We start from the raw sequence: 16,542 nt of genomic DNA, 5'->3' as shown, positions 1-16,542 counted from the left end.
CAGACCCAACTGAGTATTGTCTACATGACTTTTATTGCGACATTTAGAATTAGTTTTTGCTCGGGTATTCTGTTCTACCTAATTAATTGCACTCACCTGCTGTTACCAGGTCTAAATCGTTCCCTGATTAGAGGGGGGACAATGAAAATAAGCAGTGGAACTGGCTTCGAGGTCCAGAGTTTAGTTTGAGGGCAGAGTGATTCTTATTGTAGGCAATGGAATGGCTGGAGCAAAGACCAGCAACATTCTATAATATCTAGCGCCCCATGAAAAGACACCATATATAGCCTACCTTCTACAGACCCTATAGAGTATTCCCTACAATATTTTTTCCTCTGGCACATTGAATAATTTGTTTTATACGCCAATAATATTTCCTGTACAGTGCTCTGCATTGGGGGTATTTATTTGACATGTTTTAAAATACACATGTATTGCAAATGTAATTTAAATATGAACCAATATGAATATTTTTCATGTTTAGACAATTATTTTCATATATTATTAAGAAATACAGGTTATTGACACTTTTCTACTATTACGTGGGGGACTTTTATTATGAACATTTCTGATCGTCACGTCTTCCCTGTGGGTGGGTGTTGTAGAATTTGGATTTACCTGTAGCCGCAGGTAATAACCTACACGGGAAGACGAAGGAGCAGAACACTGTGGAATTTACCAAAATGAGTTTAGTCTTCAGTGGTTAGGGTTGGTAGCTCGCTATTTGTCTTGAAATCGTTTGACTTTGTTGTAAAGAAAACACAGTTGGAGAGTTGAGAAACCGATACACACAAACTCGATCCGAAGAAAGAACGTTTTCCGTACGGACTTCCGTAATTTTATCGGTGTCAAGAGTTAACAAAAGTAACCCAAGCGATTTATGCGGTAAGTTGACTTCTGAAATGTTCACCATATGAAGAAGCGTATCCTAATTTCGAACAAGCTAAACTCAAGCCTGACAGAGTGATCTTATAGATGACATGTTAATTGTGTTTTGAAAAGTCATATTTAAAACTTCTCAATTTCTTTACCCTACAAAGGTAGCCTACCCGATCAAAATAGACCAAATGCACGCACGGAAAATGTATCCATAACGAAGTCGTTGTGACGGTTCCACAGGCCAAATTGATAAACGATTTAGATTGACTTTAAATATATCAGAATTTGACTTTTTCCTATGGCATTCTCTCCAGTTGCATGATTGTTAAAACACGTATATGCAAAGTAGTCTACAAGTAGCCTATCTCAAAATACAGTATTAGTTCAATGTTTGGCGTCATTAGTCTACTTGTTGCAACAGGAAATGATTAATGTGACTGGCAAAGAGCTGATTAGTAAGCATAATAATTACTGTGTTTAGATATGACTATTATAAAGTGCCCATATTCCATTGTTCCTATCACATTGAAAGGTCCCGGGAGCTTTGAGCCATGCCTGGCCACAGCACAGGGGCTCCTCAGAAGTCCCGCCACAACAAACAGCACAAGGGACACAGCACCAGGGCTGACGGGTACAAGCAGGGCCACACCATCTCTAGAGACCGCACCGCCAGCCAAGAGTCCTACAAGGACCCCCATGCTGACCACAACACACGGGAACAGTACAATGGTGACCACACCCGTCACTCTGAAGGGCAGCAAGGCCGCAGAGCAGCCCCCTCGACACGACACGTCAACGGGCGGGGGTCAGAGACACTGGGCTTCATCCCTGGCTCAGCAGACTCCCCCCAGAGCACAAATGCATGTGGTTCGTGTGCCTCTATGGGCTGGAGTGGCTGCAAGGCGCTCCTTTGCTGTGTCCTCACCTGTGGCTTCTGTGGCAGCCGGGATCTCTGTCTGCCTGCCAACAACGAGAGCTCCACGGAACACCCCAGCAAGGCCGACCCTGAGCAGCCCCACCCCCCCAACGGCATGTCCGTGTCCAAGCCCACCTGCGGCATCCCTCTGGAGCCCAGCATCAAGCCTTCCAAGCAGCCCTCCAAGCTGCCTCCCAGTGACAGCTTCCGCTACAAGGATGTCCGCATCGGGGGCCAGACGGTGGTCTATCCCACATCATCGTCGGGCCCCAAGCGGACGCGTACGGGCGGCAAGGGCGACAGCCAGCGTCCCGTCAGCAACACCAGCACCATCTACTCCCGGGAGGACCTGGATCTGGACGACCTGAGCGACAGCGGCACGGACATTGACTCGCTCATCACTAAGAAACTTCTAGAGCTCTATGCGCTGCACCAGATCGACCAACTGGCCAAGTGCACGTCTGACTCGTCATTCTCAAGGAAGACCAATGAGATCAGCGAGCTGATCTGCAGCATTGCTCAGGACTACAACCTGGAGCAGCGGGAGGCAGAGTGCAGGCTGGTGCATGGCGTCATCCGCATCAGCACGCGCAAAGGCAAGAGGAACAAAAACTCCAACTCCCAGGCCCAGGAGCCAGTGCACCAGCAGCCGCGAGCAAACGGGGGGAATGACCGAGGGACCCTCCTTCCTGACAGTGGCAATGAAACAATGACGTACACCTTTAACAGCAGTGAGAGTAAGAGAGGGTTACTACATTTATGTATCCATTCAAAATAACTAGTGCATTTCAGGTATTGAGGGTCTTGAGAGAATAAGGGTGACAAAGTTTTGTCTTTCAATTTAAGTCAGAAAATCCAACAATGAATTCGATTCCACCTTACTTTCCCATTTAACCTCCCAGTTTTCCCCTATTCTTACTTCATGTTTATGTTGCATACCGAAACCATAGATTACTCTGCTGAAATGCTTTTTGTGCGCTAGTGTTTGTTGTCTCACCTCTTCGGTATCATTGAGTCTCCATTTTCTATTCGTTCATATACATCTATGTTTGAGTAACTCTGTTGTGTTTTTACCACAGTGGAGCCTGAGGTGAAAGTGTCAGAGCTGACACAGTCAGATGAGCTAGCCAGAAAGATGAGGTACTACAGTGGAAGAAGTAAGTACTTCTTGAATTGAATTCACTGTCTCACAGTAGGAGTGCTGATATAAGGTCAGTTTAGTATTTTTTTATCATATTGAATGAGATTATATGGACATGGCGTACCTGATCCTAGATCAGCACTCATCTGAGATGCTTTTTGAAAACATGCCCTAGTCTAGGCCAAACCTGCCCCTACAGTAACATTGTTTGTCACTTATTTTACAGTGTTTAGACTACTACTGTATCAAGACCCTGTAGTTTCCCATACCATAGATGTTGTACTGTATCCCTTTTTCCACATTTTGTTACCTTACAGCCTTATTCTAAAATGGATTAAATACAATGTTTTTCCTCATCAACCTACACACAATCCGACATAATGACGGAGCAAAAACACATTTTTAGACGTTTTTGCAAATGTATTAAAACAAAAAAAACGCAAATATTCAGACCGTTTGCCATTTGACTCAATTGAGCTTGGGTGCATCCTGTCTCCATTGATCATCCTTGAGATGTTTCTTCAACTTGATTGGAGTCCACCTGTGGACAACATTTCGAAAGGCTCACACCTCTATATAAGGTCACACAGTTGAAATGTGCATGTCAGAGCAAAAACCAAGCCATGAGGTGGAAGGAGTTGTTCGTAGAGCTCTGAGACAGGATTGTGTCGAGGCCCAGGTCTGGGGAAGGGTACCAAAAAATCTCTGCAGCATTGAAGGTCCCCAAACACACAGTGGCCTCCATCATTCCTAAATGGAAGAAGTTTGGAATCACCAAGACTCTTCCTAGATCTTGCCGCTCAGCCAAACTGAGCAATCAAGGGAGAAGGGCCTTACTCAGGAAGGTGACCAAGAACCCGATGGTCACTGAGAGAGCTCCGCAGTTCCTCTGTGGAGATGGGAGAACCTTCCAGAAGGACAATCATCTCTGCAGCACTCCACCTATCAGGTCTTTATGGTAGAGTGGCCAAAAAGAAGCTAGTCCTCAGTAAAAGCACATGACAGCCCGCTTGGTGTTTGCCAAGAGGCATCTGAAGACTCACAGACCATGAGAAATGAGATTCTCTGGTCTGATGAATCCAAGATTGAACTTTTTGGCCTGAATGCCAAGAGTCACATCTGGAAGAATCCTGGCACCATCCCTACGGTGAAGCATGGTAGTCCCAGCATCATGCTGTGGGGATGTTTTTCAGCAGCGGGGACTCTGAGACTATTCAGGCTTGAGGGAAAGATGAATGGAGCGAAGTTCAGCGAGATCCTTGATGAAAACCTGCTCCAGAGTGCTTAGGACCTCAGACTTAGGCAACGGTTCACCTTCCAACAGGACAACAACCCTAAGCACACAGCCAAGACAACGCAGGAGTGGCTTTGGGACAAGTCTCAATGTCCTTGAGGCCCAGCCAGAGCCCAGACTTCAACCCGATCGACCAACTCTGGAGAGACCTGAAAATAGCTGTGCAGCGACGCTCCCCGTCCAACCTGACAAAGCTTGAGAGAATCTGCGGAGAAGAATGGGATTTATTCTCCAAATACAGGTGTGCCAATCTTTCAGCGTCATACCCTAGAAGACTCGAGGCTGTAATCGCTGCCAAAGGTGCTTCAACACAGTACTGAGTAAAGGGTCTGAATACTTATGTGAATGTGTTTTTTTAAGTTTTTTATTTTTATAAAAAAAAAAAATTAGCAAACATTTCTAAAAAAAAAAAGTTTTGTCATTTTGGACTGTTGTGTGTGTGTGGAGATTGTTCCCCCCCTCAATCGGATCAATTTTAGAATAAGGCTGCAATGTAACAAATGTGGAAAGTTAAGGGGTCTGAATATTTTCTGAATGCACTGTATATCTTGAATCTGAGCCAGCATCTATTTACAGTTTGGTGGGTTCTGTAGCATCTGTGTAATTTTTCTACACTGGAAATACTCTCCCATATCTGATCCGATACATGTTTTCAGAACAATAACACATTCTTTCCTTGTTGCGGCTCATGGAATGGCTCTTTACATGTCCTGGGCAGTCTTCATTTAGGCACCAAACAGCAGAAAAGTGACTGGAACAGGGAAGGACTAGCTAGACTTGTCCAATTAGAAACGCTAATTTTCTGTCGCAAAACGCTTCTATCTGCGTGGCCTAATAAATACAATCCTGGGTTCTATGCGGCAGCAGAGGTAGTAGGCCTATCCTCTGGCCTAACTGACTGTTCCGCTAAGTCATTGTAGCTGAGGGGCTCTGTTCAACGCAGCTGTAGTGCCCAGTGCAGCTGCAGGCGTTTTCTAACCTTCTCTCTGATCACCAGTGGCACACTGCTTTGACGTGACTCCTGGAGAAGGAAAGCCTTCACATTCCTCTTTTTTCCGTGTGCTGTTTTCCCCTGGCTATTATACCACCTCTCCCTCTCTGCCACCCTATACACACCTTGCATCCCACCTCAGTTTCTCTATATGCTCTGGGTAGGTGGTAGTGGCGGTGCATATCGCCCCCCTCGGGCAGCGTATCAGGTGACCGTAAATTTTATGGAATTTGGGGAGTAACTCTGATTACAGCTTTTTGTTGTTGTACGATGGTGAGGGGGAAGAGTCTTGTTACAGTGCCGTTTGAATGGAGGAACATTGCAGTGTTTTCACACCATATGCATCTGTGGGAGTGTGCCAGGATATCAGCTGTCAATGTCATTTCTGTCTTTTATTTGATAGTCTCTGTCCATTTTCAAATACTGACTGGTGAATGTCTCTCTCTCTCTCTCTCTTCTGGCCCTCCTAGCTGACTCCAGCTCAGCTACAGCCTACTCTCCCTACCAGCATGACACAGAGACGGACTCGTCAGGGGTCCCACTGCTGCACGTCCTCTGAACGACATGACAAGGTCAACGCCAACATCCAGGGCACGACGTTCTCAAGGGCCTCAATCGAACTGGGGCCGGCTGTTGTGTGATAGTGGGACATGTTGCTCCTCCAACGCCGTCATTTTGCCTTCCTGGAACTAATAGGACATCCTATAATGACAGAGAGGCTCCTAAGTGTGGGACTATTGAAGTCATCTCTTCTCTCTGGTGTGGAATCAGCATGTCCTTCCAAACCATGGAACTGTCTGTGAGGGAGGCCTGCTTGGAAGGGCGAGATGGTGGCACCAGTCTACAGGTGCCCAATTGGCACATATCTGAACATTGGAAAAAAACAAGGGGATTTTTTTTTTGTTTTTACGGGAAAGAAACTATGGACTTTTGTTGTGTATTTGCATGCTATATTGTAAGTTGTTTTTATACCAGTTATGTTGTTGCCTATGTTGTTACACCAAAATCACTCCATGCATTTTTAACTCCATTCTCAGTCAAGTGACTGAACCCTAACGCATAACCGTCCCTGTTTTAGTGTGTGTGTGTGACAGTGTGTTAGGGCACCCTACCATTTGGACCCAGTAGCAGGTTTAGCTTCATACTTTACTTTCAGTGTCAACTTTGTACAAAACTTTTTTCCAAGTGTATGTTGCATTTTTGGTTTGTCTAAACATCTCTTTTGAAATTGGAATAGGGGCATTTTTTAAACTTTTTTTTGTTGTTGGTCAATGTATAGGTACATTTTTATAAAAATAAAAAAAGCAATGAATACCCTTGCCTTTTTATGCCAACTTGCTACTGTTTTAATTCAACTCTGTTGATCTAAAATATATGATAATCTAGTTAAATCTAATAGAGTATGGGATTCGGTATGCACATTGAATTGCGTCTTTAACTTGATCTGTGCTTGATCTCCATTGACACCAACGCTTGAGTGAAACACAGATCTCAAGGATGGATTCAGTCCGTTGGGTCTTCAATTACTTTGTGCTGCTTATGTTTACACAGATGTGTGTTATTGAGGAACACTAGGGATGGTGTGTTTTATGTTGGGTTCATCTCTAATTTGTCATTTGATCATATGTTAATGGTCAGCTATGCAGCAGAAGGTTAAAAAGATCGAATGTAGTCTACTACATTTAAAAAAAGCCCGTGCTGGTAATTGTCAAGCTTTCAATCTCTCCATAACCATGTATTGTGGTAACGGGCATCGCTGTTTATTCCTTCAACACCAACTACTCCTAAACTCTAGTTTTGCTTGCTCTCCCTGTCACAGCAACATGTTTGTGCAATGTTGTTGTGCTACTTTATCCAGCACCTCACACACTCTCTCTCTCTCTCTCTTCCCGTCTCTCTCATTACTGTTGTCAGCCCCCACCCCGGGTCAGTGTGTCGTCAGTCTATTTCCGCCCTCAGCAAAAAAAGGAGGAACTCGTTTGACTGGTCTTGACAAAAGAAAGGATATCAAATCCTGCCGTCTGTCCTGAGTAGTTCATTGCAGAGGGGAGCACTACGAAAACCTGCTTTTAAGAATTTCTCTGTGTCCCGGCACTCTGAGATTCATTTATGTTTTCCCCGGCTCTCTGCACCCCTCTCTGCATTCCAGTTCTACCTGTGTGAGGCATCGTGAAATAATGGTTTCACAATTAACACCTCACACCCGGTCACATGACATTATTACATACCTTCTCTAAACCGAGTGGCACAGAGAATGTCTCTTCTCTTGGATGTTGACATATTTCAATAGACTTATTACGTGGTAACATGTTTCACTAAGTGTACACAGAGCCCATGTTTGCAGTGGATAACAGATTTTATGTGTCATGGAGTTTTATCTCGATTCATGTGCGCATGATTGTTTGGAAGAATTGTATTGTGTTAAAAACATGAACCAAATGCAGGTGACAGCCGAACCCTTCTTGCCCTGGTGTCAGTTTAAATGACCACCACAGGAGGGAGCAGCGTACCACCAATAACTGAAAATTGTTGCCCTGCTCCAGCTAAAAGAGGAAATGCACCTGCTGATCTGGCCTTGTTTTTGGCTTGCTCCAGAAGAGGTGGTGGCGGGCCATGACTCAAGCCAAACGCGAGTTGGTATGGGTGTTTCTCGGGTCTGTCCTTGCTACACTGAGACACACCTACCTGTCAGAACCTTGCCCGTAGCCGTTTCTCACCACGCAATCGCAAACAAACCTCCTGCAGGTTGAGTTTAATAAATACAGCCATATGTATGGTGAGGAGCTGGAGGAAGCTTTGGATAGGTCAGTAGCTTACAGGGTCATATGAGAAGAATGCAATTGCTGAATTTAGGTCAATATTCTAAACTGTGTTTTGATAACATTCAACTGTAGTAAAACGGGCCCATGTAGAATAACAACGCTTTACCTAATACCGTAGAAGCAGTGTTCTGCTAATATAAGTGTGCATCTTTTGTTGTCATTCACAGCCAATACAGGTACTGTGCCTATCGACAATTTTGTCAGGTGGTAATGGGGCTACCTTGGCAAGCCTATCGGAGTGGTCATACCTTCCTGTGTGGTATTCCGTATACAACAGGAGTTACCTGATCCTGGTGCAGAACACACAGGGTTTCTCCCTCCCCATATTGACTGATACCATTACATTCATTATATAAAAAAAGACAATACAATTCAAAGTTGTGTCTAGTAAAATGTTTATGCCAGGTCTCGCCCGTACAATGCATGTCAGTCAAATCCTCTTGGAAGTCTCCATGTGCTGGCTCCATACATATTTTTGTGAACACATACACACACACACACAGTCACTTCTATTACCAATGCGTTGTGAAATGTAATGTTTTGAATTGTATATAACTGCCTTCATTTTGATGGGACTCCAGAAAGTGTAGCTGCTGCTTTGGCATCCATAATAAATATAAATACAAAATGACACTTAGGATAGGTCATATCTTGACAACACAGTGCAACGCAATATTAAGGTGTTTCTAATGTTTGGTACTGTATACTCAGTGTATATATGATTATTATTATTTGTATTATAGTTTTGTTCACTTCTCTTTTTGACCTGCGCTGTTGCAATTACATCTGCCACCCTCTGCATGTGACTAATAAACACATCTAATCTATAAAAACATTGTTTATAAAGAGGTGAATTCTTTATCAGAGGTTCGAGCTTCGGTTTGAGCCCAATCAGGAGGAAGTGGTACTCGCTAAGCAGGAAGCGTGACGTCCTTTCTTTTGACGCTAAACCCACCACTGGTGTGCATGGCCAACGAGCTCAACTTTCAGGTAAAACAACAAACGGTAATGCCTGGAGTTTGCTAAACAACAATTGGAACCTGTGCTATGCTCAGATTACATGACAATAGAGCTCCGTAGCCACGCACACCAGTGGTGGATTTGGCATTGAAAGAAAGATGCATATGCAGAAGATAACCCCATATCTACTGTAAAATATGGTGGTGGATCTTCACTGTTTTTTTTGGGCTAATTTGCTTCCACTGGTCCTGGGTCTCTTTTTAAGGCCAACGGCATCACAAACTTTTCTTTAGCATCAGAAACTTTCTGCTTCAACCAAGCTGGTTGACTCTGCCAGGAGGCTGGAACTTGTCAGCAAGTGGATCTTCAAGCAGGAAAATAACCCCAAGCACGAGGCATCCGGTCACACCAGATACGGACTGGTTTTCAAATCAACACCCCTACCTTTTTTTAAAGGTATCTGTGAACAACAGATGTATATCTATATTCCCAGTCATGTGAAATCCATACATTAGGGCCTAATTAATTTATTTCAATTGACTGATTTCCTTATATGAACTGTGACTCAAATCTTTGAAATTGTTGCATGTATATTTTTGTTCAGTTTATATTGTGGAAAACCTTGTAGTACCTCATAACCTCAATATTGCTCAGATTTTAATAGTCAAAAGTTACCTTGAGCCCATACTATTTGTTTAATAGATCCCTCTATTGCATCAGGAGAAATCTGCAGGCCTAAATCCAAAACGAATGAGTGATGGTGCCAATCTTTCCCATTCATTTGGAAATGTGGCCTCCGAACGCATTCAAGCAGGATCCACACAATGGATGGCATGAACATCACACTTAAATAAGTATGGTTTGAAATATGCCACTGCCCACCAGCCAAGTGTTACATCTGCTCCTGCCATGCCCTCTACTTCTCGTCCTGTCTCCCTGACCTGCCGCCACTCCCCCAGTGCTCTCTCCCTCTCTCTGTGTGTGTATGTGATTGTGTGAGTGGAGACAGGTGTGCTGGAGGAAGAGCAGATCCCCACCAGCTGCAAACAGTTCCATAATCAAGGACTCTACGAATACTCAACCCTGCCACTTCCACGTTGCCAGTTTGTAGGCTCTGTTCAGTCAGTCTGTGTTCGTTCCTGCATAGAGCTTGTTCTCCTGTTGTGCCTGTCTCTCTCTAGCCGGACTCTGCTTTTCTCTCTGCTACAGTTCTGTCTGCTCTGACTCTGGTCCCTGTCCCTCGTCTCGTCAGTCCTGCTTCATTCCCCTGGATCCCCCCTAACCCTATTACAGGGGCTCAGTCACTGGCTTACTGGGGCTCTCTCATGCTGTCCCTGGAAGGGGTGTGTCACCTGAGTGGGTTGATTCACTGATGTGGTCATCCTGTCTGGGTTGGCGCCCCCCCCTTGGGCTATACTCAGCTTTGTCTCAGGATGGTAAGTTGGTGGTTGAAGATATCCCTCTAGTGGTGTGGGGGCTGTGCTTTGGCAAAGTGGGTGGGGTTATATCCTTCCTGTTTGGCCCTGTCCGGGGGTGTCCTCGGATGGGGCAACAGTGTCTCCTGACCCCTCCTGTCTCAGCCTCCAGTATTTATGCTGCAGTAGTTTGTGTCGAGGGGCTGGGGTCAGTTTGTTATATCTGGAGTACTTCTCCTGTCCAATTCGGTGTCCTGTGTGAATCTAAGTGTGCGTTCTCTAATTCTCTCCTTCTCTCTCTCTTTCTCTCTCTCGGAGGACCTGAGCCCTAGGACCATGCCCCAGGACTACCTGACATGATGACTCCTTGCTGTCCCCAGTCCACCTGGCCGTGCTGCTGCTCCAGTTTCAACTGTTCTGCCTTATTATTATTCGACCATGCTGGTCATTTATGAACATTTGAACATCTTGGCCATGTTCTGTTATAATCTCTACCCGGCACAGCCAGAAGAGGACTGGCCACCCCACATAGCCTGGTTCCTCTCTAGGTTTCTTCCTAGGTTTTGGCCTTTCTAGGGTGTTTTTCCTAACCACCGTGCTTCTACACCTGCATTGCTTGCTGTTTGGGGTTTTAGGCTGGGTTTCTGTACAGCACTTTGAGATATCAGCTGATGTACGAAGGGCTATATAAATTTGATTTGAACATGCATGTATTATATATATTTTAAATGTTTTCTGGAGACTCATCCCCAGGCTCCAAAGCCTTTTGCTTTTGTGAATTGCTCTGTAAAAATGTCTATACTAATTTGTGAAAGGAAAGTAATAAAACCATGTAGAATGTATCTTTTGAGATCTGATAGATCTGTCTTTATTGCAGCATAAATAAATTCTCTGTACTGTGTATTCAAAGAGCAGTAAGAGACTTATTTTTCGGTAACATTGTACTTCAACACAGTCTGAATAGAAAATATTTGTTGTTGCAAATAGTTGTTCACGTGTCCACTCTACGGACAACCTAATGTTAGACGGTGTGACGCTCTACATACTGTATGTAGAGATTTGTATTCTTTATTTAGATATGCACAACAGTGACATTTCGTTCAAGCCCGACCTTGGCTCCTTTAGACTGAAAATATTATTCCTCATATCTTATTGGTGATAAGTGGAGCTTAGTGACTGCTATCGACTGTTGAGACAGTCACTATGCTGTTCCGTTGAGGCTGTCTCGTTGCTGCGGTGAGCCACTCGAGAGAGGAAGCAAGGTGACGGTACAGGGTAACCCAGCTGTTAAACCACCTTCCAAAGTGCCCTCTGTACGGGTGAGGTAATACAGATAAAGCTTACTTGTTCAAACACTATGAATCAACAGGAATCGGAGCAGGAAGTTGTAAACTTGAGGAGCACTCTCACTACTGTGATAGACAAGGCTATGTATGAAAACATCACTGATGAGCCACTCATTCCCAATTCCCAACACAGATTCACTCTAATCCAATGGTTAGGGGGGAGAATGTGGGCTTTTAAATTCTACACATATTTTTCCAGTGCTTAAGAAGAGATATGTTTAAATTGAGCTTGAAGAGCTCCTTGAATGGCAATGCCTGCTGTAATATAGACCTCTTGAACAGGGACGTTTAATCTACTTTGGCTTGGCTAATTCTGTTCGTATTCCTATCTCGCAAACCATATTCCAAATTGTAAAGACATAACACAGTAATTGTATAAAAATATATTTAGAAAGAATATTCTGGGGGCAGTCCCAGAAATGATTTACATTACTCATGCAAACATTACACAAAACAAACAATGTATCTAAACAGTATTCTGCACAATATCCATGGTTTTAAGGAATGTGTATTGTAGACTGGAGTGTATCCTGTCTGATATAACCAGTAAAATGTCTGTTATAACTACCCGCCATTGTGACCTCAATTTTCTACCAAAAATGTTGCTAATATACAGTAAACGTTGCTCATTCATATTTGGATGTAAACAATAGCAAACTGTTGTCATATTTTTGAGAAAAAAAAACAAAACATTTTCCTATTTGGTCAGACATGAAAACCTATCAGCGATAGTGTTACTGTGAATAAAGAATACACGTGTATTTTGTTTCCCCTTATGACGAGCACTTATTTGTCAAACTCTTCACCACATGACCAGGCACTCCAACTCAGTCCTGGGGGGGCTCAATATCCCTCACAGCGGGAAACTATATCAGGTCTCTGTACATCAGCTCCACAGTAAGCTACCTACTGAAGAGCATATCGACCAGGAAGTCCAGTAGATCTGCTTGGCCAATGACAGGACGGAAGAAGAGCTCGGTGATGAGGTTGGGTGTGATGGTCTTGAGCATGGAGGCCGCGAGCAGGATGCCAGCGAAGCGGCCTCGGTCCGCGGGGTGGAGCGGTTGGACCACCTCCCTCAGAGCGTGCTGGGCCTCCTGCTGTAAGTCCTCCACGAATAGAGCTGCCGTCAGGTCTTTCACATCTGTTGAGGAGGACAGAAATGTATCATGAGTGGACAAGCTATGCTTTATGCAACGTTGAACTTTTCAGTTGTATATGACAATGCAATAGACTTTTTGTAAACCTACTGGTCAGCTGGATTCGCTGAAGTTATTTGATGTTTGAATTCTGTATGTAGGGAGGTTTATTGGATTATCAAGCAGCTGTGGGGAGGTAGAATCCCTACCGAACATGCATTTCCATTGACTGGTTGAAATATTGAAGCTTTAAGGCAAACCTCACCTGGGTTAAATATCATGGTGCCCTTGAGGTATGCGTACTCCTTTGGACTTAAATCCAGACTCCAGAACTTTTTGAGGCATGCCTTGAGTTTGTTCACACCGGCCAAGGTGGGCTGCTCTCTTTCCATCTCTGAGCTCTCTTGAGAATTCAAGAGGATTCTTTTCAGCATGCTATCGGCAGGGGTGTCGACGACGTCAAAGTTCATGCCTTCCTGGGCCAGACCCAAAATAAAGAGTGGCCCCCAGCAACTTTGGAGGAGCGACAGTTGATCGTTCAGTGGGAGTTGGTTGAAAGCAGGTAAGTTCCTCATAAAGTGAATTGTTTTCACCAGCACTCCCGACGCCTCTTGGCAAATGTCTGCTGGACTTTTCAAGCACACTGTCCGTCGCATCTCACAGTTGCATCTACGAGGCATAAAGTTGTAGTTCGGGTTGTTGTGGCTTGACTTGTCATTTTCTCGATTGAGGATGTTGTAAAGGATAGCATTTGACTGCCTATCATTGTAATCTGTACATTGACATACGTTATCCATTTTTGACGAGATACAGAACAAACTCTCAAAAACAAAATGAAAAGCTGAAATACATGAAAATCTTCTTGTACTACCAAGACAGGCTCTTGTTGAGGTGGTGTGTGGTTGTGCAGATGCCTTGCACCATGCTTCTATTTATAAGGCCATCCCACTGAGCTAAACTTGTGCACCTTGACCTGTCAATAGTCCCTCGGTGAAAAACAAAGTGCCCCTTAAGAGCAGACAACTCGACTGACAGCGTCCCCTAAAGAGCAGATAAGGTTTTCTCAATGGAAACCAAAGTAAAGAGCATATTGGGCGGGGTGAGCCTAATCTGTGTGACTCGGTCATTACCCCAGGCTGTACCAAGCTACCAAGGACTGTGGGAGTACTCAAGCGCACTGTATATAGCTCCGTTCATTGCCAGCTCACACCTAAGTTGAACACAGGCCAACGTAAACAGGTAAGGGAGCACTGACCTGTCAGTTAAGTCCTTGATCGATGTACCCGACCAGAACTTTTTATTTTTTACTAAGTTTAGTTCAAACTTACAAGGGCTAAATATTCCTAAACCAATAGGCCTGCATAACCGAATGGATTTCTAGGATACATTGAACAAAAGCTTAAAAATGTGTTTTGTACAATGCCAGGAATGACAGACGGAATTAGTGAAGAAAAATAATAGTGAAACATATTGTAATTCAGTGAGGATTTGGAAGCTACAGCCCTTCTGCCCTAAACTCGGATCCCAGCCATGTGTCCCCACCATATATTCCACACTGACTCAGAAGCTTGTCTCATCAATGTGAGTTTTCTGGGCAAATCTGTCCGGCAGACTTCTCGATACCCAGACCCAAATTAATACCAGACCCCAACCAAACCAATTCACAACATTTTGAGACACACACACACCAAGAACCAAACTCTTGAGACTGAAACCCAGACCAAGTGTATCGAGAGCCTGACAAGCCCAAGACCAGTTCAAATGTGGGGGAAAAAAACAAGATCCAGAATGAGACCCAGAGCAAGACCACAAAACGAGACCCAGCTCCCACAAAAAGCAAGGTGACCTGACACGTTTGTGTTGTGTCACTACTTTTAGTCACATCCTGTAACTTTGACAGGAGATATCTTGACCACATGAGTTGAGAGACAAATTACGGTCTGGGACCATGAACTGAGATCCCGACCTAGACCTGAACATTGATGCTGGGATCCAGACCCAGTGAAAAGACCATGACCACATTTACCATACGTGGCATTGTGTGATCTCAAGACCAAGACAACATGATCCCGTCTCTGGTTCCAACTAACCCAACCATTTAAAGTATGTAAATATATTTAAAGAGCTTTGCAAAAAAAACAGGATTAGCGGGAAAATTGTCTCTCTGAACTTAAACAATCAAGTGATCGATTTTATACGTATGTCATTGAACAACTCCACGCCATGATTTAATTAGTGAAAAAACACAAATGTGAAAAATTGGTGGATATGGTTTGTTATCTTTGCAGTGCCTAGTACAGAGGTTTGAACCAGATAAGCTGATTACTTTATTAGTCTGATAAATTGACAGGATGTGAGCATGTCATACATTCACACCCCTTGAATTTTTCCACATTTTGTTACGTTACACCCTTATTCTAAAATGGATTAATTTGTTTCTTCCTCGTCAAACTACACACAATACCCCATAATGACAAAGTAAAAACAGGTTTTTAGAAATGTTTGCATATGCATAAAAAATTCAAAACCCTTTACTCAGTACTTTGTTGAAGAATCTTTGGTAGCGATTACAGCCACAAGTTGTATTGGGTATGACGCTACAAGCTTGGCACACCTGTATTTGGGGAGTTTCTCCCATTCTTCTCTACAGATCCTCTCAAGCTCTGTCAGGTTGGATGGGGAGTGTCGCTGCACATCTATTTTCAGGTCTCTCCAGAGATGTTCGATCGGGTTGAAGTCCGGGCTCTGGCTGACCACTCTGATCACTCATTGTCTTGGATGTGTGCTTAGCGTTGTTGTCCTGTTGGAAGGTGAGCCGTCGCCCCAGTCTCAGGTTTTGAGAGCTCTGGAGCAGGTTTCATAAAGGATCTCTCTGTACATTGCTCTGTTCATCTTTCCCTCAATCCTGAAAAACTGAAAAACATCCCCACAGCTGAAAAACATCCCCACAGCTGAAAAACATCCCCACAGCATGATGCTGCCACCGCCGTGATTCACCGTAGGGATGGTGACAGATTTCCTCCATACGTGATGCAGTGCTTAAGTTCCAAACTTCTTCCATTTAAGAATGATGGAGGACACTGTGTTATTGAGGACCTTCGATGCTGCAGACATTTTTTTGGTACCCTTCCCCAGATCTGGGCCTCGACACAAAACCTGAATCTATTGGGGAGGGTCTGGGTGTGCATCTGTCTGCGGTGGCGGCTCTGGTGCTGGATGTGGCCCACACGTCACTATAGTCTTAGTCCACCCCATTGTCCGCTTCCGTGGCCTCCTAACCACGGCGACCCTTCTAAATGACCCCACTGGACTGAGGGGCAGCTCGGGACAAGGGGGCAGCTCGGGACAGAGGGGCAGCTCGGGACAGAGGGGCAGCTCGGGACAGAGGGGCAGCTCGGGACAGAGGGGCAGCTCCGTACTGGCTGACGACTCTGGCAGATCCTGGCTGACCGGTGGCTCTGGCAGATCCTGGCTGACTGGCGGCTCTGGCAGATCCTGGCGGCACTGGCAGATCCTGGCTGACTGGCGGCACTGGCAAATCCTGGCTGACTGGCGGCACTGGCGGCTCCTGGCTGACTGGCAGACTGGCGGCTCCTTGCAGACTGGCGGCTCTGATGGCGCTGGGCAGACGGGTAGCTC

The 16,542-nt window shown here is 44.7% G+C and overlaps 2 protein-coding genes across 2 annotated transcripts; one reads left to right on the top strand and one right to left on the bottom strand.

The window, feature by feature from the left end:
• Window positions 1-607: 607 nt before the first annotated feature.
• On the top strand, window positions 608-6,542 carry LOC135520042 (keratinocyte differentiation factor 1-like). The gene is made up of 4 exons (XM_064945359.1): window positions 608-885; window positions 1,412-2,532; window positions 2,875-2,952; window positions 5,692-6,542. The coding sequence occupies exons 2-4, from the start codon at window positions 1,431-1,433 to the stop codon at window positions 5,778-5,780; spliced, it is 1,269 nt and encodes a 422-aa protein (XP_064801431.1). The 5' UTR covers window positions 608-885; window positions 1,412-1,430; the 3' UTR covers window positions 5,781-6,542.
• A 5,366-nt stretch (window positions 6,543-11,908) lies between these two features.
• LOC135520041 (nuclear receptor subfamily 0 group B member 2-like) lies at window positions 11,909-13,845 on the bottom strand. Its single transcript, XM_064945358.1, has 2 exons — window positions 13,169-13,845; window positions 11,909-12,908 (listed from the first exon to the last, which is right to left on the bottom strand). Exons 1-2 carry the CDS (start codon window positions 13,698-13,700, stop codon window positions 12,667-12,669), a joined length of 774 nt encoding a protein of 257 aa, XP_064801430.1. The 5' UTR covers window positions 13,701-13,845; the 3' UTR covers window positions 11,909-12,666.
• Window positions 13,846-16,542: the final 2,697 nt, after the last annotated feature.

This window comes from Oncorhynchus masou, chromosome 29 (assembly GCF_036934945.1).
Source record: "Oncorhynchus masou masou isolate Uvic2021 chromosome 29, UVic_Omas_1.1, whole genome shotgun sequence".
Lineage (NCBI taxonomy): Eukaryota > Metazoa > Chordata > Actinopteri > Salmoniformes > Salmonidae > Oncorhynchus > Oncorhynchus masou.
Note: the sequence above shows the minus strand (reverse complement) of the source record. Positions and strands in the feature narration are given on the sequence as shown.